This window comes from Oncorhynchus mykiss, chromosome 20, assembly GCF_057628025.1.
Source record: "Oncorhynchus mykiss isolate SJ-2025 chromosome 20, ASM5762802v1, whole genome shotgun sequence".
NCBI classification, from domain to species: domain Eukaryota; kingdom Metazoa; phylum Chordata; class Actinopteri; order Salmoniformes; family Salmonidae; genus Oncorhynchus; species Oncorhynchus mykiss.
Window position 1 is genome coordinate 13,509,466 of NC_143041.1, and position 27,995 is coordinate 13,537,460.

General features: G+C 41.5%; 1 protein-coding gene across 13 annotated transcripts in view; it reads right to left on the reverse strand.

The window, feature by feature from the left end:
- The window catches only part of uts2r1 (urotensin 2 receptor 1), a 97,168-nt gene that overhangs the window by 36,591 nt on the left and 32,582 nt on the right, over positions 1-27,995 (reverse strand). For 3 of the 13 annotated variants that reach the window (XM_090212276.1, XM_090212285.1, XM_090212278.1), the window contains one exon: positions 25,602-27,976. The exons of 8 other annotated variants lie outside the window; for them this stretch is intronic. Coding sequence is in view for 2 of the 5 variants with exons in the window: in XM_090212277.1 (XP_090068403.1) it covers positions 27,941-27,976 (36 nt within the window). In the remaining 3 variants the exon portion in view is untranslated. Of the gene's footprint in view, positions 1-36; positions 27,977-27,995 lie in introns of those variants that run through there. 2 more of the 13 variants (XM_090212277.1, XM_090212281.1) reach the window with 1 other exon arrangement.

The window sequence follows — 27,995 nt, forward strand, 5'->3', positions numbered from 1 at the left end:
ATAACAAAGGGGTTGAATACTTATTGACTCAAGACATTTCAGCTTTTCATTTTAATTTATTTGTAAAAACACAATACCACTTTCACATAATTGAATCCATAAATTCAGGCTGTAACACAACAAAATGTGGAAAAGTCAAGGGTTGTGAATACTTTCTTTAGGCAATGCACGCTACACAGCTAGGCAATGTTAGCTAGCTAAACATTTTTTTCTGCATCCTCACATAAACGTGCTGTAGCTTAATGCTGATATTTAGCTGAACCATATCTAGATAGGAACTTAGGCGTACACTAGCAACCCTAAAGTTAGAACAAGCCTGGCTTTATTTTATCAATATCATGGAAGTCATTATGAGGTAAAAGCAAATTGCAACTGAAAATTGCAATAATTCCCTGGAGAGTTCCTTCTTGCCTGGACCCCCTGAGGTCTCAGTGCAGTCAAGCAATTATCAAACAAAAAAAAAAAAAACATTCAGATTTAAATCTACGGCAACCATTTCAAAATGTAACAGGCTGTTACTACAGTCAGTGTCCAGATTTCAGTTAGGCTACTATTCCATTCAACCCATCTGAACAGTACAGTTCCCTTGACATGCTATTTTGAAGTCCCCGTCTTGTGACTGTCAAATTTGTATAGCGTCTCCCAAACATCACACATAACATAGCCGGTGCTGCTAGCATGTTCTTTTACCACTTTACTAAATCTTTCCCAAACATTAGACTATTGCTCTGGCCCTCCCTTCTGTTTATTTTCTACTCTCCATTTCGCAGATTTTCTCTGAATTCAACACCAACATTGTCCCTTTTGCCTCAGTGGATCAATGTTAACTTTTCTGCCCATGTTCGTAAAAGCCTTTGGCAATTGGCGTGTATTTGACGTACTACAATTACGGCATGCAGGTTAGGCTTTGGCTACGGCAGATACAAATAATGAAAGAAAAACCTCAACGTAGCCTATTGATAGAAGTTGCACAATAATGATACATTCATGGATTTTTTTTATACATTGGTTTCCCTTTGTTCAACCCGCCTGCCACCCACTCGCCCTTCATCCACACAATATGTCTTGACCCTTAACTCGCCTGCCGCGACGATATAACCACAGGGTCTGCGAGTTATGAGTCAACATTTGCTTCACTAACAAACGCACACTCACCGCCATTGATCATTCCATTAGATTTCGGAAAAAATGTTTACCCGAGATCTCCTTGTACCCTGACACACACACACACACACACACACACACACACACACACACTGTCTGACACTATCTGATTGCCACACATTCAAGCCTCACTGAGTGATTAACATCACGAGGCTATATTCAAGAAAAGGTGAGGTTTGGAAAATGAAAGTGTAATTTCCTCTCCAGTGTGGCCTTGAAGTGGCCATTACGGCAGAAAACACACATTTCACTTCAATTCTGTCTCATTATAATGAATGCAGCCATTGTAATTAGATTGATGTTAGATTGAGCCAGCCCTATTCATTTCTCATTACAACCAATAGATGAATTATCTAACGACTTTCAAGGACAGAACGGGTTGTGTGATTGAGGCATGAGGTTGAAGTAACTCAATCAATCTAATTCAATTGTTGAAAGGTGTATTGCTTAGTAAAAAAGTAATTCAGACAGACACAGAATGCTAAACACAGAAACACAGGCCTGGCCGTAACATAAGAACAAGCCTAAGGTGACAGGGACAGAATTGGATTCCTCTCGAGGGAAGTCACAGCTGTATTCCATTCCAACATATTCCAGTCTGTGCTAGCGAAACAGTCAGGTAGTGTAGCATCCGCGTTATCTGACCACTTCCGTATTGAGCGAGTCACTGGTACTTCCTGCTTTAGTTTTGGCTTGTAAGCAGGAATTAGGAGGATAGAATTTGCCAAATGGAGGGCAGGGGAGAGCTTTGTATGCATCTCTGTATGTGGAGTAAAGGTGGTCTAGAGTTTTTTTCCCCTCTGGTTGCACATGTGACAGGCTGGTAAAAATTTGTTAAAACTGATTTAAGTTTGCCTGCATTAAAGTCCCCGGCCACTAGGGGCGCCACTTCTGGGTGAGCATTTACTTATTTGCTTATGGCCTTATAGAGTTGGTTGAATGATAATCGTAATCGTAGGTAATCAATTTTATTTTCGAATGATTTGCATGTTAGCAGGTAGAATGGATGGCAGTGGGAGTTTACTCTCTCGCCTGCTGATTCCCAGAAGGCAGTCCTATCTGTGTCCTCTTTTCCTCCGTCTTTTCTTCACCCAAATGACGGGGATTTGGGCCTGTTCCTGGAAGAGCAGTATATCCTTCTCATCGGACTCGTTAAAGGAAAATTGTTCATTGTTCTGATGTCCAGAAGTTATTTTCGGTATAAGAGATGGTAGCATCAACATTATGTACAAAATACGTTTCAAAATAAGTTACAAACAACGCAAAAAAAACTAACAAACTAACACAATTGGTTAGGAGCATGTAAAATGTCAGCCATCCTCTTCGGCGCCGTCCTTGCCCCAACAACAGTGAAGTTCCTGAGGGAGCAGGGTGCACAGAATCAACAATGCGTTGTACAGGACTGTAATAACATCACATAACGAGGTAGTTAAAGGACTTATGGTAACACAACTCTCGGTAAGAGGGCACTCAATCATGACACCAAATCTACTATCTACCATTTAGACCTCTGTCTACATCTCATCTTATCTGTGAAAGCTACGGTAAGGTATGGTATTAGCCAATTGTATTTGATACAACTTGGGTATAGCTGTACTGAAGAGTTTAGATATGGAACAAAGATATACTGCCCTGTTTTTGGCCTTTTCTGAGAGCGGGTCAGTCTACCGTATACGGTTAGGTGAAATTGAAACCAGGGCAAAGTTGGACTCTTGGGGATATTCAAAATATTGTGCCTGCTATTTGTAATCTGTTTGTAATCTGTTTGTTTGTTTGTTTATTTGTTAGTAGTGCTCTTTGTGGAAACTGTGTTTCTATGCAATAGGCAGCTGCACTTTATTAGAAGTCACAGGAATGTCCCATGGATATCTGTTTCTGTTTTGTGTGCCTCTAGACAGTCCTAACCACTACAGTGTGTGTACCTGTTTTCCTCGACACACAGGAATGGATGATATTAAAAGTAAATGAAAAGAAGAAGACATAACTCCTTCCCACCGATAACTAATCTGATTTCATTCCATTGCAGACCGCAGAGCAATCTCCACTTTTATTACCAACCCTTCATGCTTTTAGATGTTTTTAGAAGTGTACTTGAGATAAATGCTGAATCCACAATTAGTGTCCCATCTGAGTGTGATAGTTGGTTGAATTCATTATAAAATAACACTACAGCAATTTGAGTTGCAGAGTATACAGTTGCCTAGTAGGCCATATTGTATGTGTGCTAGTTTCTAAACAAACTGTGTTCCTATTTCCTGCTCAGGAGATTGTCCTATGGCTACTTCCTGCACTAGGAAGGGTTGTGTCTACATGTGATGGTATCTGTGTGCATTAAGTATGGAATCTTCTGCCAGCACGATGAGGCAGCTGATAATCTATCAACAGATGTCACTGGGTTCAGAGGCTATTCTTTGATGTGCAACATATACAGTACCAGTCAAAAGTTTGGACACACCTACTCATTCAAGGGTTTTTCTTTATTTGTACTATTTTCTACATTGTAGAATAATAGTGAAGACAACAAAACTATGAAATAACACATATGATGTAGTAACCAAAAAAGTGTTAAACAAATCTAAATATATGTTATATTTTAGTTTCTTCAAAGTAACCACCCTTTGCCTTGATGACAACTTTGCACACTTTGCAGAAATGTTTTGGTACGCTTCCCCAGGTCTGTGCCTCGACACACTCTACGAACAATTCCTTCAACCTCATTGCTTGGTTTTTGTTCTGACATGCACTGTCAACTGTGGGACCTTATACAGACAGGTGTGTGCCTTTCCAAATCATGTCCAATCAATTTAATTTACCACAAATAGACTCCAATCAAGTTGTGGAAACATCTCAAGGATGATCAATGGAAACAGGATGCACCTGAGCTCATTTTTGAGTCTCATAGCAAAGGGTCTGAATACTTCTGTAAATAAGGTATTTCTGTATTAATTTTTTTTAAATTAGCAAACATATTGAAGAACCTGTTTTCGCTTTGTCACTATGGGGTATTGTGAGTAGATTGCTGAGGATTTTCCATTTTATTTAATCAATTTTAGAAAAAGTCTGTAACCTAAAAAGTCAAGGGGTCTGAATACTTTCCGAAGGCACTGTATAATTTGGGAAGACAGTTTATTTCTTTGGTCTGAAAGAACAGTGTTAATTAGCTTGTACATTATTATTGTTGATAAATGAACATCATCAATATCCTTTTTACTTCTTAGATCACAGTTTTCACTTGTCCCTCTATGCAAACGCAACTCAACTGGCTACTCTACAGTGAGTTCAGTTCACAGGACAATGCTATGTCCTTCAGAGGGACTCTCGCTCTAAAAATAGCTATGTGTGTGTTGGTCTTTTCATGGGACAGGCACGGACTCCTCATGGTGCAGTTAGGTGTTTATATGACTAACATACATTTGGGAAAGTGGAGTGTGTCAGATAGATAGCTAGGTCTCTCCACCAGAGTAGGGTGCCCAGGCTTGTGGGACTGTATTGTGTGTGTGTGTGTGTTATACGCAGCAGGGTTTATTCTAGGGCAAGGAGCTATGGCTCAACGCTGACTGACACACACACATATATACACGCACACACACACAGTCTTGTCCTAGTTATGACCACGTTTGTTATGATAACAAAGACTGAAAATGCATATATTTCAGTATGTCTCCATAGGTATGCAAGACATAAATATGTTATTGATGGCTTTATATAAAACATGTAATAGAAGAGCATATTAGATTTCCCCTACATTCTGCCTTGTAGTGATTGTCTTTGTTAGCACCCACAGTTTTCACCTAGCACCTATATTTTCCACAGCTTGTTAATTAACACCTATATTTTCCACTAAGTGTATTGCAATGGTGGAGAGGAGAGAGAGAGAGGAAGTGAGAAATAAAGAGCGATTGAGGCAGGAGGCAGAGGGAGAGGAAGAGCATGTGTGTGTGTGTGTGTGTGTGTGTGTGTGTGTGTGTGTGTGTGTGTGTGGGACACGATAGTAGCACAGAGCTCTCCGTGGTGGTGTCGTTGTGTCCACCGTGTCTCCTATCTTTCCCTTCACTCCCTCCCCCGTTCCTCTTCCCCTATCCTTCCTCCCCTGTTCCTCTCCCCCTGCATTCCTCTTCCCTGCAATCAGCTCCTCTGAATCCCCCTGCTTCCTTGCCAAGGCACATATAAGTCACAGGGTTGCCACACATACAGCCACACACACACACACACACACATATATGCAGAGACACACACTTACACCCACACACACACACCACACAGAACATCTCCCCACACACTCCACGTGCACATTTGTTCAGCTGCGAGCTGCTTATGAAGCTCTCCTATCTGAAATTAAGCTCACACCTTCAACGACAACATTTCCTCACCACAAAGCTGAGCCAGCTTCCACTCCATAGAGTCTTACCAGAAAAAAGCACCCAGAAAGGGAAAACAGAGATGAAGAAACACAAAAGTAGAAGTTGAAGCAAGAAAACCTAAACTAGTAACAGAACCCTGTTAAGATGGGCGGAGAGTGGAATATTCCCCCAGGGTGGACATGTGTGCATTTAAAGTCTAGGAAAAGGGATGAATAGGTAAATATGGCGGGAGCTAAGAGTTGGGAGAGCTTTGCGCTGAGGTGTGGCCTTGTGGTTACAGTGTCCGCCCTGAGAGTGGAAGGTTGGGACTTTGATCTAGAGGGCTGTATCTTGGTCCCGATAGAGATCATTGTGGTGTGGTCAGCATTTTTCATGCTGCGTAGGAGCGTTAGCCTACCTATTGTATTAAAAAAACCTCTGTCGCATTATACACACACTCTCAGATTCACTGCAAGTTCAGTAGCCTACCTCTCCTCTCCAAGTTGGGCGTGAGTGATCAAGTGCGCTTACAGTATGTGTGGTCTTAATGAAATAGAGCAGACTGCATAGGCGGAGTTGGGCATGCAAGATCAGGTGAACGTTGTGTCTCAATTAGGCCTAAATAGAGTAGCCTAGGCTATAGCATATGCATGTGCGGAGAAGCACAGGACAGTTATCTTTCCAAGGAAATGAACTTCCTAAATATGATTAGGTTTTAGTTTACTACATTGCCTAGAAATAAATATTGGTCGCCTATATTTGTCTCTGTCTGAAAATCGTCCTGCTTCTGAAAGGTAGCTATAGGCAAAACGTAGCTCAAAATAAAGTGCAAGTATTTCCTCTCTTTCCAACTCTGCTCTCTCCAAACTACATCTAGCCTTTTGGCTGATATAGCCCCGTAATATGATAGCCTAATATAATGGGCCATGTGAGAATCTCTGGTAATTTAACCTATTTCTTAGGTTATATTTGTACATTTTGATATTACCTATAGAGCGCAAAATAGCTGGCACAGTTATATGACAAGCGAGGCTCGTCATACACGCCTAAAGTAACATTAGGGGACTGTAGGTGTGTTCCGGACCAGGTGTTGCGGGAGCGGGTGGGAGTCTGACAGAAGGCTAGTGGGCTGGTGCAGTATGAAAAGCTGCTGGCAGGATGAAGAAATCAGTCCCGTGCAGACCTGTACTTCGATCCCTATGACTGTAAAGTATGGACCCAATGCATCTCTGCTAGGCATTCAGAGTTAAGGAGATACAGTATATTGGGTTAAGGCCCTGTGATAGACTAGTGTCCTGTCAAGGTGGTGTATTTGTACATCAAGCTGCCTCACACTACAGAAACAAGAAATAAACTCCAGCTCCTATGAGCCGTCCCGGCTCTCACAAGCCAAGGCTCGTTCAAAGGCTTGGTCTGTTGTTTTCATGAAATCATTTTTAATCATTTTTAACCATTGGAAGTTCTGATAGCTAAGGATTCCGCGACGATGTTAGTTTTTTCGGCTGGTAACGCAAGTTTGTGTCTTGGATTCCTGATGAAAATAAAAAAATTGGTAGCGGTTAGCCATCACGCTAACAGAACAAGATAACGCTAGCAGTGCTAGAGTCAAAACACCAGTGGTATGAGTCTACGTCTGCGCTCAAATGCGCTAGATGTGAGATTATATCCACGCAAAGAGGAGGAAAATAAGGTAGAACTGATGACTGAACATAAATTCTTTGTCTGTTCTAAATGTATCATCATCAAGCAGCATAGGGAAGAGATTATCTGGCTGCTAGCTCAGCTGTAGGATAAACAATATGTGCTTTTAAGTACTTTGATGCAGCCCAGACACACAGAATTTCAGTTCTGAATGCCTCATACAGCCAAGGGGTTGATAAGTCGGGCAATACTGACCTGATCCAATCCACTGGACCGATGGTAAGCTCAACTCCGTGGCCAGTGGGAGACTGGACACTGGCAAGGCGAAGGAGGTCGGGTGGGAGGCAGTCTGGTCAGCCTCCATCTATCATAGAAGATCAGATCCAGCTATTGAACAGCTTTGCCCCGTTGGAGGTAGACATACCGGCCCCGGGAGTTAGCTCTCATCCTGGGAGTACACCAACAGCCAGTAGCCATCCAGGGGCACCCGCCACAGCTCAACCGATCGCTGACCAAAAGAAACAAGGTCTTGGGGCCTCCTCCATTTCTCTGAGGTTTCCGACGCCATCCGCTGCTACTGATACATGTGCGGCGAGTCAGGCTGGTTCAAAGCACACCCCTCCCCCCAAGGCAGGCCCGTTCAGTTCCCCCTCTTCCTTCCCCATCGGATTCCATCACAACCACCATCGTCGTGGGCAGCTTGATGGTGAGAGATTTTGTCACCCAGGCGCCAGTGTCCAAGACATCAACTCCCTTCACCCCACAGATCTAGCCAACTACTCTAACATAGGCACCATTGTCACTCACTTCAGATTTATTGACATTCGCTTTTGGCAATCTGAGTAACTGAAGAAGGACTACAACATTCTCTTGAACACCCTTGTTTTTACAGGGAAGCAACAGAGGACATGGAAATCGTATTATATCGCAGAGAAATAGAAGTGCAGGAAACGTAAGTAACCTAATCTATGTTCCTTTAATGCTACGAGGGTACTGTCTGCAATACTCATACGCACTGTCAAGAGTAGTAGGCTAAGGCCCAGTTCTCTGTGACATTTTAGAGACACATTTGCATACACCCACACACACTCACTCATGACCGAGTTTTACTTTCACACACAAACGGAGCACAAAGAAGAATGAACATTAAGAGAGAGTGGACATTGAAGAAGGAAAATAAGAAAAAAGTAAAATAAATAAATTGGGACTGGAATTTACCAAAATAATGTTTAAAGGTTAAATATGTTAAATGTTAAAGTTTGAAAGCATGGGGAAATGTACAGTGGAAAATGTTATTGGAGTAATGCAGTAAAGGGGATGACAATGTTATTTGCATTGAAATATGATGAATGTAGACAATGTGTTTTAAGCCTATAAGAACAAGGCCGTAGGGTCTGTAGGAGGTTGATAATGAAAGGTTATAATGCTGAAATGTTGTAATGATGGGATGTTTAACTTGTTGGATATCTAAGAGCTAAGGGGAGTAGTAAGTTAGGTTAGAGTAGGATTGTAATGGAGCCAAGTGGGGAATGGTAATAAAATATAAGGTTTTTATTAACATTAAGAGTGCTGGCCTGAATTGGAAGTTGCCTGGTCAGAGCGGCTAGGAGGAGACATCCTGTCAAGGTGGGCATCCTGGGAGGAAAGGAGCGTTGTCCGCATTAGGTGTTAACCACTGTATGCGTCATCGGAGCAGGTGTCAGTCATGATGAGTTGGCAGAAAGAAGAATGGAGGGTATAAAAGAGCTATGATTTTTGGGAGATGGGCACTCTCTTTGAGCTTGCTAGAAAAACCTGTCGACTGCTGAAAGAAGATTTTTGGTGTAGCTTTTTAGCCTAAAATATATTTTGGGTGGTTAGAGCGTTGGACTAATAACCGGAAGGTTGCAAGTTCAAACCCCCGAGCTGACAAGGTACAAATCTGTGGTTCTGCCCCTGAACAGGCAGTTAACCCACTGTTCCTAGGCCGTCATTGAAAATAAGAAGTTGTTCTTAACTGACTTGCCTAGTTAAATAAAGGTACATTTGTTTTGTTTTTTTAAGATTTTATACTCTGTTAAAGTAAAATTCTAGGTCTCCCTAGTGGTGCAGTGGTCTAAGGCACTGCATCACAGTGCTAGAGGTGTGACTACAGACCCAGGTTTGATCCCAGGCTGTGTTGCAGCCGGCTACGACCGGGAGACCCATGAGGCGGCGTACAATTGGCTCGGTGTCATCCGGGTTAGAGGAGAGTTTGGCCGGCTGGTGTTTCCTCCGACACATTGGTGCAGCTGGCTTCTGGTTTACGCGAGCAGTGTGGCTTGGCAGGGTTGTGTTTTGCAGGACGCATGGCTCTTGGCCTTTGCCTCTCCCGAGACAATATGAGAGTTACATCTATGGGAGAAGACTGTAACTGCTAATTGGATATCACAAAGAAGGGGGGGGGGAACTATTACAATTCTAGGAGGAATCCTTAAGGTTACCTCATTGATAGAGGTTTGGTAAAATAGTTGTTTGAGTTTTAGACGTCGTCTTAGAGACTGATCATCCTTAGGGGGAGCCAAAAAAACTGTTTATATAGTTGTAGAAGGTAAGAAACATTTTTTATTTTTAAATATTGTGCTTCTCATAAAATTGTAAGAGAGGATGGCTTTCATTTCAGCAGCAATGAATTCATGAACTTTTGAGGAAAAGATCATGATCATTAGAAAGCAAATTACGGCCTCCTCTTTAAATCTGCGTAATCCTCCAAAGCTCAGTTGTCCTGAGTCTGCACAACTCTGCCAGGACCTAAGATCAAGGGAGACTCAAGTGTTTTAGTCCTATATCTCTTGACACAATGATGAAAATAATTATGGCCTCTAAAACTTCAAGCTGCATACTGGACCCTATCCCAACTAAACTACTGAAAGAGCTGCTTCCTGTGCTTGGCCCTCCTATGTTGAACATAATAAACGGCTGTATCAAACTCACTAAAAGTGGCAGTAATAAAGCCTCTCTTGAAAAAGCCAAACCTTGACCCAGAAAATATAAAAAACTATCGGACTATATCGAATCTTCCATTCCTCTCAAAAAATGTTGAAAAAGCTGTTGCGCAGCAACTCACTGCCTTCCTGAAGACAAACAATGTATACGAAATGCTTCAGTCTGGTTTTAGACCCCATAATAGCACTGAGACTGCACTTGTGAAGGTGGTAAATTACCTTTTAATGGAGTCAGACCGAGGCTCTGCATCTGTCCTCGTGCTCCTAGACCTTAGTGCCGCGTTTGATACCATCAATCACCACATTCTTTTGGAGAGATTGGAAACCCAAATTGGTCTACACGGACAAGTTCTGACCTGGTTTAGATCTTATCTGTCGGAAAGATATCAGTTTGTCTCTGTGAATGGTTTGTCCTCTGACAAATAAACTGTACATTTCAGTGTTCCTCAAGGTTACGTTTTAGAACCACTATTGTTTTCACTATATATTTTACCTCTTGGGGATGTCATTCGAAAACATAATGTTAACTTTCACTGCTATGCGGATGACACACAGCTGTACATTTCAATGGTTTCATGGTGAAGCCCCAAAATTGCCCTCGCTAGAAGCCTGTGTTTCAGACATATAGAAGTGGATGGCTGCAAACTTTCTACTTTTAAACTCGGACAAAACAGAGATGCTTGTTCTAGGTCCCAAGAAACGAAGAGATCTTCTGTTGAATCTGACAATTAATCTGATGGTTGTACATTCGTCTCAAATAAAACTGTGAAGGACCTCGGCGTTAGTCTGGACCCTGATCTCTCTTTTGACAAACATATCAAGACTGTTTCAAGGACAGCTTTTTCCATCTACGTAACATAAAAAAATCAGAAACTTTCTGTCCAAAAATGATGCAGAAAAATGTATCCATGCTTTTGTTTCTTCTAGGTTAGACTACTGCAATGCTCTACTTCCCGGCTACACAGATAAAGCACTAAATAAACTTCAGTTAGTGTTAAATACGGCTGCTAGAGTCCTGACTAGAACCCCAACATTTGATCATATTACTCCAATGCTAGCCTCCCTACACTGGCTTCCTGTTAAGGCAAGGGCTGATTTAAAGGTTTTACTGCTAACCTACAAAGCATTACATGGGCTTGCTCCTACCTCTTTCTCCTGTTTGGTCCTGCCGTACATACCTACACGTACGCTACGGTCACAAGATGCAGGCCTCCTAATTGTCCCTAGAATTTCTAAGCAAACAGCTGGAGGCAGGGTTTTCTCCTATAGAGCTTCATTTTTATGGAATGGTCTGCCTACCCATGTGAGAGACATAGACTCGGTCTCAACCTTTAAGTCTTTACTGAAGACGCATCTCTTCAGTAGGTCATATGATTGAGTGTAGTCTGGCCCAGTAGTGTGAAGGTGAACGGAAAGGCTCTGGAGCAACGAACCACGCTTGCTGTCTCTGCCGGCCGGTTCCCCTCTCTCCACTGGAATTCTCTGCCTCTAACCCTATTACAGGGGCTGAGGGGTGCGTCACTTGAGTGGGTTGAGTCACTGACGTGGTCTTCCTGTCTGGGCTGGCGTCCCCTCCTTGGGTTGTGTCGTGGCGGAGATCTTTGTGGGCTATACTCGGCCTTGTCTCAGGATGGTAAGTTGGTGGTTGAAGATATCCCTCTAGTGGTGTGGGGGCTGTGCTTTGGAAAAGTGTGTGGGGTTATATCCGGCCTGTTTAGCCCTGTCTGGGGGTATCATCGGATGGGGCCATCGGATGTGGTCTCCTGACCCCTGCTGTCTCAGCCTCCAGTATTTATGCTGCAGTAGTTTGTGTCGGTGGACTAGGGTCAGTCTGTTATATCTGGAGTATTTCTCCTGTCTTATCCAGTGTCCTGTGTGAATTTAAGTATGCTCACTCTAATTCTGTCTTTCTCTCTCTCTTTCTTTCTCTCTCTCTCTCTCTCTCGGAGGACCTGAGCCCTAGGACCATGCCTTAGGGCTACCTGGCATGATGACTCCTTGCTGTCCCCAGTCCTGGCCTTGCTGTCCCCAGTCCTGGCCGTGCTGCTGCTTCAGTGTCAACTGTTCTGCCTGCGGCTTTGGAACCCTGACCTGTTCACCGGACGTGCTACCTGTCCCAGACCTGCTGTTTTCAACTCTCTAGAGACAGCAGGAGCGGTAGAGATACTCTCAATGATTGGCTATGAAAAGCCAACTGATATTTACTCCTGATGTGCTGAATTGTTGCACCCTGGACAACTACTGTGATTATTATTATTTGACCATGCTAGTAATTTATGAACATTTGAACATATTGGCCATGTTCTGTTATAATCTCCACCCGGCACAGCCAGAAGAGGACTGGCCACCCCGCATAGCCTGGTTCCTCTCTAGGTTTTGGTCTTTCTAGGGAGTTTCTACACCTGCATTGCTTGCTGTTTGGGGTTTTAGGCTGGGTTTCTGTACAGCACTTTGATATATCAGCTGATGTAAATAAATCTGATTTGAAAAAAATAAATACATTTGATAATAGACAGAAAACATTTTATTGGCACTCCCCCAGGGGTATAGTTAAGGGCACTGAAGGTGGTCTATCAATTTATTTTACTGTACATTTTTGCTCATCATTAATTTGTGATATTGATTTGTGAGTGATTGACTTATTTGTGATGTTTTATGCCTGTTTCTGGAATTTTGAATAAACGTGCTATATTGTTCTGAAACCCTGTGTCATCAAAGAGTCATACAAGTGCATGTCGTTTTACTCTAGGTTTCTGAAGAAGGCTTGATTATTTGAGGATCTCTAGCTAATTTTTTTGGTTAATTATTACATCGGGAACCCGAGTAGCTGGTATAAAGGAACATAACCTGATACCCAACAATAGTTACTGAGTGCATTGGTAGGACTCTTAGTGAGGAGTGTCTCTAGGCTAAAGCCAGAGCAGGACGACCCGCTCATGGTGTGCCAAGGTTGAAAGTCTGTCCCGGGTGATCCTGTGAAGGCATCGAGTTTATACGATTCAGGGAGCATAGGCACTCAATTTCAGGGATAGCCTAAGGACACTCCCTAGCTGTAGACCAGCTCAGTGATAAGGCAGAGCAGCATCTATCAGATCTGTAGGGATTAATGAGGATTGGGTAGGCAGGGGCGAGTTGAATTGTTATTCCTGCAGAAGTGGTATTTTAGCTTTGACAGCACATAATTGAAACAATTAAATTGACAACTTATTAACATCAGAAAACATGAATTTTCTTGCCATCTCTGAAACACACTTAGATACTTGATTTGATGATGAAGAAGTAGCTTCTGCTTACATGTTTATAGAATATATAGGAAAGACATAAATGCAAACGGAGCAGGTGTTGCCATGTCTGTTCAGTCATATTCCTGGCTGAGAGAGGATTTAATGTCAGATGATGTGGAAGTAATATGGCTACAGGTTCATCTACCTCACCTAAAGCATATTCTCATAGGAAGTTGCTATATACAATCAAGTCCTAAAAGGCAATATTTGTAACCAGTGCCTGCAGTCTGGTTCAAGTCATCAGTTAACCTACCAGGGATTTTTTTTTAAAGAACAAGAACTAAATCATCCACATGTATTGATCACATCTTTACTAATATTGCAGAAATCTGCTCTAAAGCAGTCGCAACACCCATTGGATGTAGTAATCATAACTTAATAGCTATATCTAGGAAAAACAAGAGTTAGCCTAGACAATCTGATGAGTGACAATATTAGGCCTATCAGTTGTCAAATTGTCCATGAAGAGATGGGCGCATCTGGTAATTGACAGATGCATATCAAAATCTTCCTTCAGTCAGGAAGGTACATTGTGATTTCTATATAGTATTTGATTGAGCATATTCTGCCAAATATCTCTCAGATTTCAAGAGGTGCAGCTCTTTTTCCAAATTGCACTTTTTCCAAGAATATCTGTGCTGTCCATGCATTCAGCACATGAACACTCGCCCGGCAGCATTGCTCTGCCTACTATAAGCAAAAATGAGTAACATAATAAACTAAAATTTTAAAAATGTTAATCTGTCGTCAATGGCTGAATGGGAGCTAGAAACCAGATAGAAACAGATAATGGTGCATGTGATATCGAAACCAAGTACCTGCTCAATGGCTTTCCATATCTGGGAAAAGATTAAACCAGGCCAGTGGGTGAGCGACTGTCTGAGACTGTGTTTTTTGAGAATCTGGGAGCCTTACATGGGCAAAGATGTGACCATGGGCAACTTATTCACATCAATTTCCCTGGTAGACAAGTTGTTTGCAAAGAAGACTAGCCTGCTCGGAACAGTGAACAAACAAAGGCAGGAGCTGCCCTCCTCCGCGCTGTATCAGCTGTCGTGGGTTGAAGAAGGTGAAGAGGACCAAAGTGCAGCGTGGTACATGTTCATGATGTATATTTATTTTAACTCAGAACACTACGATCAAAATAACAAAAATAGACCAACACGAACCAGTTCTGTCTGGTACAGAGACCGAAAACAACTACCCACAAACACAGGTGGGAAAAGGCTACCTAAGTATGGTTCTCAATCAGAGACAACGATTGCCAGCTGCCTCTGATTGGGAACCATACCAGGCCAAACACATAGAAATACAAAACCTAGACTACAAAACATAGAATGCCCACCCCAACTCACGCCCTGACCAAACTAAAACAGAGACATAAAAAAGGAACTAAGGTCAAGACGTGACACGTGCAAAACATACCAGAAATTCCACATCAGTGATGGAGAGCGGTAAACACTCACGGTGACAAGATGTAAAAGAAGAGTGTTTGCATCCTCAGCTCCATGCATCCCACGGGTCTAGCATGTGAGCTTCGTGAGAACCACATGAACGCCAAGAAAGAAGCTACAGCCACAAAGCAGGCCGCAGGTCCTGCTATCCCTCTTTCCCAAGCACCACAGCTCCCACTCTGGGAAAAATAAGACACAATGTCAAGACTGCAGGTGCACACAAAACAATGCCCATGAAAACTGTGTGCAGTGCAACTGATCTGTTTGTAGGGCTTGCTCTTGTTATGTCTGGCATGTGAAGTGTTTTTGACCCATTGTATATATTTATTGTTTTTTGTTCACAGTGATTTTTAATATTAAACTGCACCGTGGTAAAGCAGTCTTTGCTCTCCTGTGCCTGACTTCTCTGACTTCTCTGCCACCAGTACGCACTCATTACAGACAGTTTGAAAGGTCAAGGCAGGCAGAAAGGTCAGGCAGGCGGGTGCAGAGTCCAGAAACAGGCAAGGGTCAAAACCGGGAGGGCTAGAAAAAGTAGGAAAACGTGAAAAACGCTGGTTGACTTGAAAAACATACAAGAAGAACTGGCACAGAGACACAGGAAACACAGGGATAAATACACTGGAGAAAATAAGCGACACCTGGAGGGAGTGGAGACAATCACAGGGAAAGGTGAAACAGATCAGCGCGTGACGTGTAATGTTTAAATTGTATGGGAAACAAAAATAGACTATAGGCCTAAAATTAGACAAAACATATCCTTGACTCTTTTTTTATTGATATAGTTCCATGAATATTTCTTTATGCAATTAATAATTTACAATAGTTAATGCACTATTTTTCAAGCATTTATTTATTAACCATGTTTGCGCTCCTTGCAGGTTGATATCTGATGCATATGCTGAAGGGGAAGCCCGGCAAGGTTCGCTAGCGGGTACTTATATGCTGAAAGGCCAGGCGGATCTAGTGTTAAACCACCTGACCAATTCTTAAAACAATGAGACTCCCTAAATCTCTCTCAGATTATTAGCAATCCCACAAGGTATGACAGCAAACACCTAGAAAAAGCTACTCTCTGATGCTACCCTCACAAATAATCCTGACAGGTATCAGTCTGATGCTTTCTGTAATGACCTTAGTGATCACTGTTTTACGGACTGTGTTCGTAATGGCTGCTCAGTTAAACGACCTGTCTTGATTTGTCATAGACGCTTCCTTAAAAACTTTATAAGAATATTTTGAAGGTAAATACACAACGCAGAGGATGAGAAGACTAAAAACTAGAGTACTAATGGTCAATAGGGAATTGTAAATAGGAGTTGGGTCTCAGTTCAACAGCTGTTTAGAATCTGTTGAATGTCACTCCTGAACTCAGAGCTACGTGTGCTACGTTCTGTAGTAGGGAGCAGGATACTTGTTATTTGGCCATTGGCCAAGTTGTACTGCAAGGTCTTCTGTTTGGTCAACATCAGGCTAGATTGGGGGGGTTATAAATGACATCCTGTTCCTTTGTTCGGTGGAGAAAAGCTGAGGACAGGGGAGACTGAACAGCTACCTCCCAGCATAACATCTTGATTTGTCCTTCTCAAATAAACCTATTTTTCTCCCCCTGATTTGCTTTGGAGTTTGTGTTATTGAAGGATAACATCAATTGCTAACAACTTTAATGAGCAAGCTTTCATTCATGACCTGGCCTCTGTGATTTGGTATAGAATCAGCTTGATACATTCTGTTGAAGATGCTAGGAAACTATTTTTTATATTTTCAGTGGTATTTTTAACAAGCACACCTCCATAAAGAAAATTAGAATTATAAACCGGTTCAGTGCCTGGTTTTACCGTGATCTGGCAGTTAATCAACCTCAATAACACCATTTGGCGAAAGGCTTGCCAGACAAATACTCTGACTGACCTGCTGAAGTTCAGGCAAATGAAAACAAGTGCACTCAGGGTATCCGGAAGGCCAAAGTTAGTTAATTTAAGGAGCCGTTCTCTCTCTGTGGGTCTAAACCCAAGAAGTTCTGGAAAACGGTGAAAGACCTGGAGAATAAACCCTCCTCACAGCTGCCTATGTCCCTTAATGTTGATGATGTGGTTGTTGCTGACAAGAACCACATGGCTGAGGTCTTTAATCACCACTTCATTAAGTCTGGATTCCTATTTGACTTAGTCATGCCTCCTTGCCCGTTCAACACTTCCTCATCTCCCAGGCCTTCTAATGCGATTAGCCCTTGATGCACTTCCCTCTTTTCCCCCTGCCCCGTTACACAGCTTCTCCCTGCAGGCTGTTGCTGAGTCTAAGGTACTAGAGGAGCTCCTTAAACTTGACCCCAAAAAACATCTGCGTCAGATGGTTTAGATCCTTCCTTCTTTAAGGTTTCTGCTACTACAGGGGTTCATCAAGTTTAGAGCTTATACCGCAACAGTTTGTGGCATATGGTGGTAAACTGCGTAATTCTGTCCCCGCACCACACCATCACAAGGGGGAGTTAGAACACTGATCTGTCAGTAGTCTAAACGGTGGTAAAATGTTGGGATTTTTCACACCTAGGTGAGCTATTAGACTGTCCTTTGGTAAATGAATGGAGGTGTGCATGTTTCAGTCTGAGAGTCTCTCTTCTCTGGCACTAGTGTCCTGCATCAGGCAACAACAACAAAAATAGCTGGTGGGTGTTGAGATAGAACTTGGGTAAATACAATGACGGAATTATACATAACATGTGGACTGACGTTTTCGAAAAATAGGCACGGTGGGCTTTTGGTTTCTCTCCCTCTAAAAACATAAATAAATCATCATAAATAACAACCTGGCATTATTTAACACAGTGTGAAAGAGTGATACCCCCTTTAAATAAAGTGAGTTTCTGAAACATTCTCTGCTGTTGTGAAGAAGACACTGAAAGAAAGAGAGTCCAGCGAGGATAGGGAGGGGAAAAAAGTTGCCCATAATTTGAAGACCTGAGTTACTTAATTTATTTATTTTATTTATGAAATGTACTAGTTCATTTAGGCAATGTAACATATTTGTTTTGACTTGGCCTATTTAGTAGGTTATTTTGCAGCATAAAGCTATATTTGTCAGCATAAAGCTGAGTGACTCAGTCATTCGTGGCTTTGGATCAAAATAAATCATTGCATTAAAGAAATGCTTTGACCAGGTTAATCTGCTCATGTTGTGTGTGTGTGTGTCTGTGTATATGTTCAATTATCTGTGACATTGTGGTTACAATGAAGAATGGAAACAAAATAAATCAAATACATCTTCTTCATAATGAATAATCAGATGTGTGTTGCAAGCTTGTCATTTGTCCTTTCTTTGTAAAATTGCAAGATTTTTTTCTGTTTTTTTTAGACAACATTCACATATAAATGACAACTACATCACACCTTCCCAGACCCACACCTCACTCTCTGCCACATTACATATACATTTTAGTCATTTAGCAGATACTCTTATCCAGAGCTACTTACTACCTAAAATGCATACATTTTCATACTCTTTTCATACTGCTACCCTGTGGGAATTGAACCCACAACCCTGGCCTTGTAAGCACCATGCTCTACATACTGAGTTACACAGGGCACAAGGCCTCAAACTGCATAATTTTGTTTCTCTCCATCACCCACGCACTTTCAACATTTGGATGATAAAGCTGACATTGGATTGATTTTCAGTTTTTAAGTATACGCTTTTTTTTTTTAGATGACTGATGAGAAAAGTATCATCCAACCAATAGGGTATCTCATATGTCATGTCTTGAAATATGCAGACAGACGGATTCAAAGTTCATTTCCATTGTAATACTTCTGACAGCCACATTTTTAACACCGTCTATAACTTTTGGATACAATTCCCAGAAGGCATGGATTATTATAACCTGAACCTGGTAATCAAATGTAATTTGCTGCAGGGCTAAGACCTATGGGTTTAATCTTCTGAATAAATGATTGTATTGATGATAGAAGCCACCTCTTAATAAATGTTTTAGTTGTGAGAGCTCCGAGACCCTTTACCCAACAAAATAATACATTAATTTCAACATTCACACCTCCATTAATTTACAAAAGGATAGTCTAACAGCGTGGCTAGGTGTGATAAAAATCCCCCAATTTGTGGCACAAGTTTAGACGACCGATAGATGCTGCGGTCAGAGTTTAGTCCTATTTTAAAGTGGCAAACTTGCAATAAATTCGAGGCTTAAGTCCTCTAAAGTTGTACATTTGTAAATCAATATCACAGACCTGATTTGCTCTAACAAAAAAAATGCATCGACCCTTACAAATATGTATTGTACCAAGAGGAGAGAAACTGTATATGATGAAGACAATCAGAAAGAATGTGTCTGTAACCCTGCATTATAATATAACTTGTTTTGAACGAAAGCCAGGAATTAGTGAGTCACTCAGCCCTACGCTTGGGGTCCTGCTTCTGTTGTCTATTTGAGTGTTTGTTTAATATCCTATTGATTCTGTGATCACCAAGCAGCGAAATGTTGGATAAAGAAATTTGTTATGCTATATTAAAAGCTTTACAATTTTGTTTCATTAGACCAGACTCGCTGGTATTACTTCTAATTTATTTAGTGTTGTTTACACTGTTCCAAACGGGCAGAAAAATTATACTGTAATCTAACAGCACCTGTTTGTCATGCAACATTTCACCTATTTCACATGATATGCCAAAAATACTTATATCCACTAGACTAAATAGTCAAACTTTTCCTTTCGATTATTTAATGAACCATTATCATGTTGTTTCAAGTTATCCCTTTGGAGCAAATGCAAAAGCGATTTGGAGTTGTTGCGCCGGAGACTAAATGTATTACAATTTAATTTGAATGAACGGAATGAGGTGATTGAATTTAGAGCAATAATGTAAGAATTGCTTTTCGTCTGTCCCGCATGCACACAAAAAAAAGTAGATATTTTTTGTTTCACATCAATGATGTCGCTCTTGCTGCTTGTGATTCTCTGATCCACCTCTACACAGATGACACCATTCTATGTACTGTAGTTCTTGCTCTTCTTTGGACACTGTGTTAACAAACCTCCAGGCGAGCTTCAATGCCATACAAGTCTCCTTCCGTGGCCTCCAACTGCTCTTAAATGCAAGTAAAACTAAATGCATGCTCTTCAACCGTTCGCTGCCCTCACCTCCCCACCCATCCAGCATCACTACTCTGGACGGTTCTGACTTAGAATATGTGGACAACTACAAATACCTAGGTGTCTGGTTAGACTGTAAACTCTCCTTCCAGACTCACAATAAGCATCTCCAATCCAAAATGAAATCTGCTTCCTATTTCACAACAAAGCATCCTTCACTCATGCTGCCAAACATACCCTCGTAAAACTGACTATCCTACCAATCCTTGACTTCTGCGATGTCATTTACAAAATAGTCAACAACACTCTACTCAGCAAGTTGGATGCAGTCAATCACAGTGCCATCCGTTTTGTCACCAAAGCCCCATATACTACCCACCACTGCGACCTGTATGCTCTCGTTGGCTGGCCCTCACTTCATATTTGTTGCCAAACCCACTGGCTCCAGAGTATCTATAAGTCTTTGCTAGGTAAAGCCCCGTCTTATCTCAGCTCACTGGTCACCATAGCAACACCCACCCGTAGCACGCGCTCCAGAAGGTATATTTCACTGGTCACCCCCAAAGTCAATTCCTCGTTTGGCCGCTTTTCCTTCCAGTTCTCTGCTGCCAATGACTGGAACGAATTGCAAAAATCACTGGAGCTGGAGACTCATATCTCCCTCACTAACTTTAAGCATCAGCTGTCAGAGCAGCTCACAGATCATTTCACCTGTACATAGCCCATCTGTAAACAGCCCATGCAACTACCTCATCCCCATATTTATTTTATTTTATTTTTTTCTTCACGACGAGGTCGGTCCCTTTCCTTGCTCGGGCGGTGTTTGGCGGTCGACTTCACCGGTCTTCTAGCCATCGCCGATCCACCTTTCATTTTCCATTTGTTTTTTCTTGTTTTCCGGCACACCTGGTTTGCATTCCCTCATTACTCGTCTTGCATATAACCCTCTGTTTCCCACCATGTCTGTGTGTGGAATTGTTACGTGTAAATGTATGTGTACTCCAGGCTGGTTTACGCCGGGTTATTGTAACCCGTGTGTGTTTAGTTTTCTGAGTCCCGTGTTTTGTTCGCCTCAATAAAGGGCTCCGTTTGCTAACCATTTCTGCTCGCCTGACTTCCCTGCAGACAGTTACGTACTCCTTTACAGCCTCTCACTTCACCCATCACTTTGCATAACCCACCACATACACTGTTTTCTAACTACATCTGGATTTTAATTTTATTTAACCTTTATTTAACTAGGCAAGTCCGTTAACCTCACTAGGGTACGTGGGACGTCCCACCTGGCCAACATCCATGCAGAGCGCCAAGTTCAAAAACAGAAATACTCATTCTAAAAATTCCTAAAACATACAAATGTTGTACATAGGTTTGAAGATTAACGTCTTGTTAATCCAAAAAAGTTTGTAGAAACATGTCAAAATATGTTTATAGTCATACCTAAGGTTGTTTTTAGCCTAAATTATCGATAATATTTCAACCGGACAATAACGTCGTCAATGTAAAAGGTAAACAAGAAAGGTTCGCTCTCGGGTCGGGCGCATGAAAAAGCTCTATGACACTGTAGGGTCCAGTCATTCAGACTGGTCTTACTCCCTAATTTTTCAGAAAACAAGCCTGAAACAATTTCTAAAGACTGTTGACATCTAGTAGAAGGCATGGGAAGTGCAATTTGAGTCCTTAGTCAATGGATACTGTAAAGGCATTCAATAGAAAACTACAAAAATAAAAAAAATCCTACTTCCTGGATGGATTTTTCTCAGGTTTTCGCCTGCCAAATCAGTTCTGCTATACTCACAGACATTATTTTAACAGTTTTGGAAAATTGAGTGTTTTCTATCCAAATGATATGCATATTCTAGCTTCTGGGCCTGAGTAGCAGGCAGTTTACTTTGGGCATGCTTTTCATCCAAACTTCCAAATACTGGTCCCTACCCTAGTGAAGTTAAGAACAAATTCTTATTTACAATGATGGCCCACCCCGGCCAAACCCAGACGATGGTGGGACAATTGCTCACCGCCCTATGGGACTCCCAATCACAGCCAGTGGTGATACAGCCTGAAATTGAACCAGGGTCTGTAGTGATGCCTCTAGCACTGAGACTCAGTGCCTTAGACCGCTGCGCCACTCGGGAGCCCCATGACAAATTTCTAAGGGAATGAGTATCACTGAATGACAAAAATATTGGAATAAAGTAGGCTAATGCAATTGAACGCATCACATTGTTGCTTTCTGAAACACCCAAAGTCATCCAATTGTTATAATAGGATTTGAAGCAATAGCCCGCATGTGGTCAAGTATTTCAGCACCGTTTGCGCTGAAAGAGAGGCCATCAGTAAAACATTGTGTTGTTTGCTGGGAATTAGGTTCAATGTTAGATAGCTAACATTAGGCTCTAACTAGAAAAGCAAATGGCTCTGGGATACGAATAATAACGTCAGCTATGGAGCCAGCCAGCTAATGTTAGCTAGCTAGCTAACAGTACAGTTTAGCTAAAGACATGCAGCTATCTAGCTAGGTAAACAATGAACCTAGCTAGGCAATCAACGTTTAAGATCACACACGTCATGTAACGTTAGCTAACAAGCCAGCCAGCTAACATTAGCTAGTTAAACAACAATGAAAACAGTCCCAAATCATGTCATCTCCCAGAGCAAACGGCTAGCTAGCTAACAGTACACTTGAGCTTGAAATGAAACCACTTTCTGTAAAAATTTGAAACGTGTAATATCTGAAAATGTAGCTAGCTAACTTTAGATTATCTTTCCTATATACATCAATATGCATGATGGACGCATCTCCCTGTCACGAATGCCATGCCACGGTTGCCCTTACTTAGAAGATGTAATCCGGAGACAGGTGTTTTCTCCTTCTCTTTAGCTATCATACTCTAATTCCATTGATTTCAAAACTTGATCCTCCAGAAAGTGGAGAGCAACACTTTTGCAGCTCCACGACACAATGCATTTTAAAAAGCCGCGGTCGACAGGATTACCAACACAGACTGACCAGCTCAAATAGACAGAAGCCCTCTATATGGCAGACCAATCCAAACTCCTCTCTCAGCATGTCCAGCCCACTCATTATCTCAGCCAATCATGGCTAGTGGGAAGGTTGCTGGCTTTTTCTGTGGCTTAACCAACACGGCTCGTAATTTAACAGTTTTATTCGTATTTGCAGATGCATACAAGTTTGTTATTAAGGCACATGAAAGTTCACATGTTTGAGAAGGCATTTCTGCCAAAAAAAGGCATTTTGATAATTAAAAATGTTTTATGTTCAAATGGCTCTCCTGTGAAGTCATGACTTGTGACATACACCTAGCTTCCTGAATCGGGGATCCACTGATCCACTGTATAATTGCCAAGGCCGATCTCTCACACTTTTAACCCATATTTCCTCTCTGGGAGGTTCCCAGTGCTTGGAAGGCATCCACGGTGCATCCTTTATTTAAAAGGGGAGATCAAGCGGATCCTAACTGTTATAGGCCAATATATATATTTCTCTGTTTATCAAAAGTGTTGGAAAAACTTGTCAATAAGCAACTGACTGGCTTTATTGATGTCTAAAGTAATCTCTCTGATATGCAATCTGGTTTCCGCTCAGGTTATGGATGTGTCACTGCAACCTTAAAGGTCCTAAATGACATCACCACTGCCCTTTATTCTAAGCAATGTTGTGCTGTTATTGACTTGGCAAAAGCTTTTGATATGGTAGACCATTTCATTCTGGTGGGTGGGCTAAGGAGTATTGGTGTCTCTGATGGGTGTTTGGCCTGGTTTGCTAACATCCTCTCTCATAGAGTGCAGTGTGTAAAGCCAGAACATCTGATGTCTCATCCACTTCCTGTCATCCAAGGGAGTACCCCAAGACTCGATCCTAGGCCCTACACTCTTCTCAATTTACATCAGCAACATAGCTCAGGCAGTAGAAAGCGCTCTTATCCATTCATATGCAGATGATACAGTCTTATACTAAAAAAACACTCAAACTACATTAAAATAACCTGGAGTCCAATCAATGAGACAAGATCAGAAATGTTGGTTAGAGATGCCTAGCCCTATAAAAAACACTCACAAAATGTAAGTTGACTATTCACAAGAAGCATTGCCTGATGTGAACCATGCCTCGAACAAAAGAGATCTCAGAAGATCTAAGATTAAGAATTGTTGACTTTCATAAAGCTGGAAAGGGTTACAAAAGTATCTCTCAAAGTTTTGATTTTCATCAGTCCACGTTAAGACAAATTGTCTATAAATGGAGAAAGTTCAGCACTGTTGCTACTCTCCCTAGGAGTGCCCATAAGGGAAAGATGACTGCAAGAGCACAGCGCAGAATGCTCAATGAGGTTAAGAAGAATCCTAGAGTGTCAGCTAAAGACTTGTAGAAATCTCTGGAACATGCTAACATCTCTGTTGATGAGTTTATGATATGTAAAACACTAAACAAGAATGGTGTTCATGGGAGTACACCACGGAAGAAGCCACTGCTGTCCAAAACATATGAAATGTGCAAAAATGCACCTGGATTTTCCACAGCGCTACTGGCAAAATATTCTGTGGACAGATGAAGCTACAGTTGAGTTGTTTGCAAGGAACAAAAAATGGAGAGAAAAAAGATACAGCACATCAACATCAAAAACTTATCCCAACTGTAATGTATGGAGCATCATTGTTTGGGGATGCTTTGCTGCCTCAGGACCTGGACAGCTTTCTATCATCAATGGAAAAACAAATTCCCAAGTTTATCAAGACATTTTGCAGGAGAATGAAAAATGTCTGCCAATTGAAGCACAACATAAGTTGAGTGATGCAACAGGACAACGACCCAAAACACAGAAGTAAATCAACAACAGAATGGCTTCAACAGAAGAAAATATGCCTTCTGGGGTGACCCAATCAGAGTCCTGACCTCATACTAATTGAGATGCTGTGGCAGGACCTCAAGAGAACGGTTCACACCAGACATCCCAAGAATATTGCTGAACTGAAACAGTTTTGTTAAGTGGAATGGTCCAAAATCCTTATTGACAGTTGTGCAGGTCTGATCTGCAACTACAGAAAACATTTGCTTGAGGTTATTGCTGCCATAGGAGGGTCAACCAGTTATTAAATCCAAGTGTTCACATACTTTCCCCACCCTGCACTGTGAATGTTTACACTGTGTGTTCAATAAGAACATGAAAACGTATAATTGTTTGTGTGTTATGTCTATTGTTGTGACTTAGATGAAGATCAGATCAAATTGAATTCCAAAGGGTTCACATACTTGTTCTTGCCACTGTAATGTTGTCTCTACCTTTTTGCCCTTCGTGCTGTTGTCTGTGCCTAACAATGTTTGTAAAAATGTTGTGCTGCTACCATGTTGTGTTGCTGCCATGTTGTGTTGCTTACGTGTTGTTGTTGCATTGCTACCATGCTGTGTTGTTGTCTTAGGTCTCTCTTTATGTCGTGTTGTGGTGTTTTTCCTGTAATTTTTTTTTTATCCCAGCACCTTTCGCCTCTTGGTAGGTCGTCATTGTAAATAAGAATTTGTTCTTAATTGACTTGCCTAGTTGAATAAAATAAAAAAAGATAGAGGTAAGCTACAAGCAATACATATCATGAAACTCCTGGGGATAATAAAAACAAACAATTATACAAGGATTAATGTTTTTCTGTTGGGTATCTTTAATACATGCAATAGGACAGTGATCACTGATGACATTAGCAAAGACAACCCTCAATAAGTACTTGTAGGGGCTATTTTTCAAAGTGTTGTCAATCAGCGAGGAGTTTGCTGGGTTTCTTACATGAATGCATGTAGTTTTGGAGATTAGTTGAGTCAGGTTAAAGTCAAGACAAATATTCTTCAAATCATCAGAGGCCGGGGTAAGCAAATCCAGGTTAAATTCTCCTGAAATAAGTCCTTCAGATGACAGAAAAGGTTTGAAATATTCAGAAATAGTATCAAATACATCCATCAGTGCAGCAGGCTGGCAGTAAATCCCCGCTACAAACAAAAGTGTATTTTGGCACAAGGCCACATCTACAGTGCCTTCAGAAAGTATTCAAACCCCTTGACTTTTTCCACATTTTGTTGTGTTACAACCTGAATTGAAATGGATTAAATGTAGATGTTTTTTGTCACTGGTCTACACACAATCCCCCATAATATCAAAGTGGAATTATGTTTTTCTAAATTTTTACAAATTAATAAAAAATTAAAAGCTGAACTGGCTTGCGTCAATAAGTATTCAACTTCTTTGTTATGGCAAGCCTAATTAAGTGTTGGATATAAGAAGGAAGACCAGGAAGATTGTCCAATGTCTCGAAAAGAATGTAACCTAATGGTATATGGGTAGCAAAAATGCAGACATTGAATATCTCTTTGAGCATGGTGAAGTTAATAATTACCATTTGGTGTATCAATACACCCAGTTACTACAAAGATACAGACATCCTTCCTAACTCAGTTGCCAGAGAAGAAGGAAACCACTCAGGGATTTCAACACGAGGCCAATGATGGTGACTTTAAAACAGTTACAGAGCTTAATGGGTGTGATAGGAGAAAACTGAGGATGGATCAACAACATTGTACTTAATCCACAATACTAACCTAATTGAGTAAAAGGAAGGAAACCTGTACAGAATACAAATATTCCAAAACATGCATCCTGTTTGCTACAAGGCACTCCTGAACACAAAGAATTATGTTTGGGGAAAATCCAATATAACACATTACTGAGTGCCACTCTCCATATTTTCAAGCATAGTGTGGATATGTATGCTTGTAATCATTAAGGAATCAGAAGTTTTTCAGGATAAAAAAGAAACCTGGAGCTAAGCACAGGCAAACTCCTAGGGGAAAGCCTGGTTCAGTCACTGGGAGATTAATTCAACATCTACCCTGGAGTTGCTTATCAAGGAGACTGAATGATCCTGAGTGGCAGAGTTACAGTTTTGACTTAAATCTGCTTGAAAATATATTGCAAGACTGGAAAACGGTTGTCTAGCAATGATCGAAAACCAATCTGACAGAGTTTAAACAATTTTCAAAATAATTTTGGGCAAATATTATACAATCTAGGATTTGCAAAGCTCTTAGAGACCAGAAATACTCCCAGCTGTAATCGCTGCTAAAGGAGATTACAACATGTATTGAATCAAGGGATTGAATACTTATGTAAATTGGATATTTCTATATTTCATTTTCAATAAGTGTGTAAACATTTCTAAAAACATGTTTTCACTTTGTCATTTAAGGATATTGTGTGTATATGGGTGAGTTTTTGTTATTTTTGATGAATTAATTTTGAATTCAGGCTGTAACACAACAAAATCTGGAATATGTGTGACGATGGTGCCAATATTAGAGTTATTGACCAGAACGGACTCAAACCAAGCTAGTCTAACTGCACCAGCAGCATTGGATGGCGTCAGGAGGTGTGGTAGGCTGGTGGTATGGACAGGAGTTGTAGCTACTGGCCGGCTGCCAGCCGTTAGTCAATTCCCAGGAACAGAGCCGATTCCCAGAGCCGGTAGGTCTGCCGCAAAACTGGGGCAAAACTGTTTGATAGCCCAATCTGATCTTCCAGGATAGATGTAGACCAGCCAGACATCCACCCTCCAGGACCTCCTATGCCTGGCTAGTGATCGGCGCTCGACTCATCGCACCCTGACTGGAGGAGGCACTCAAGACCGAGATGCAATTCTCCTGGGATGCAGCTTTGTCGGGGAAGTTTGATAGCAGGTCCTGCTTATACCGCAGCTGAGCTAACAACAGGAAAATCTCTTCCTGAAGCTGCATGATGGTGATGCATATAGGGCAGATAAACCCCCGTCCATTGATCAGTTCCCCCCATTTCTTTCCTCTTGCATGGGAATCATCTTGCACCTGTCACATTTGGGCCCAGCCATGTATAAACACCCAGGTAGGCTAGCACTGCTAGTCTGCTAGCCAATAGGATCCAAGCTCAGGTCAGGTTCGAGCAGTCCCAGCCACAAGGGCTAACCGTGATGTGGATAAAAACTTGAATCCAAACGCTAAATCAAACAATACGAA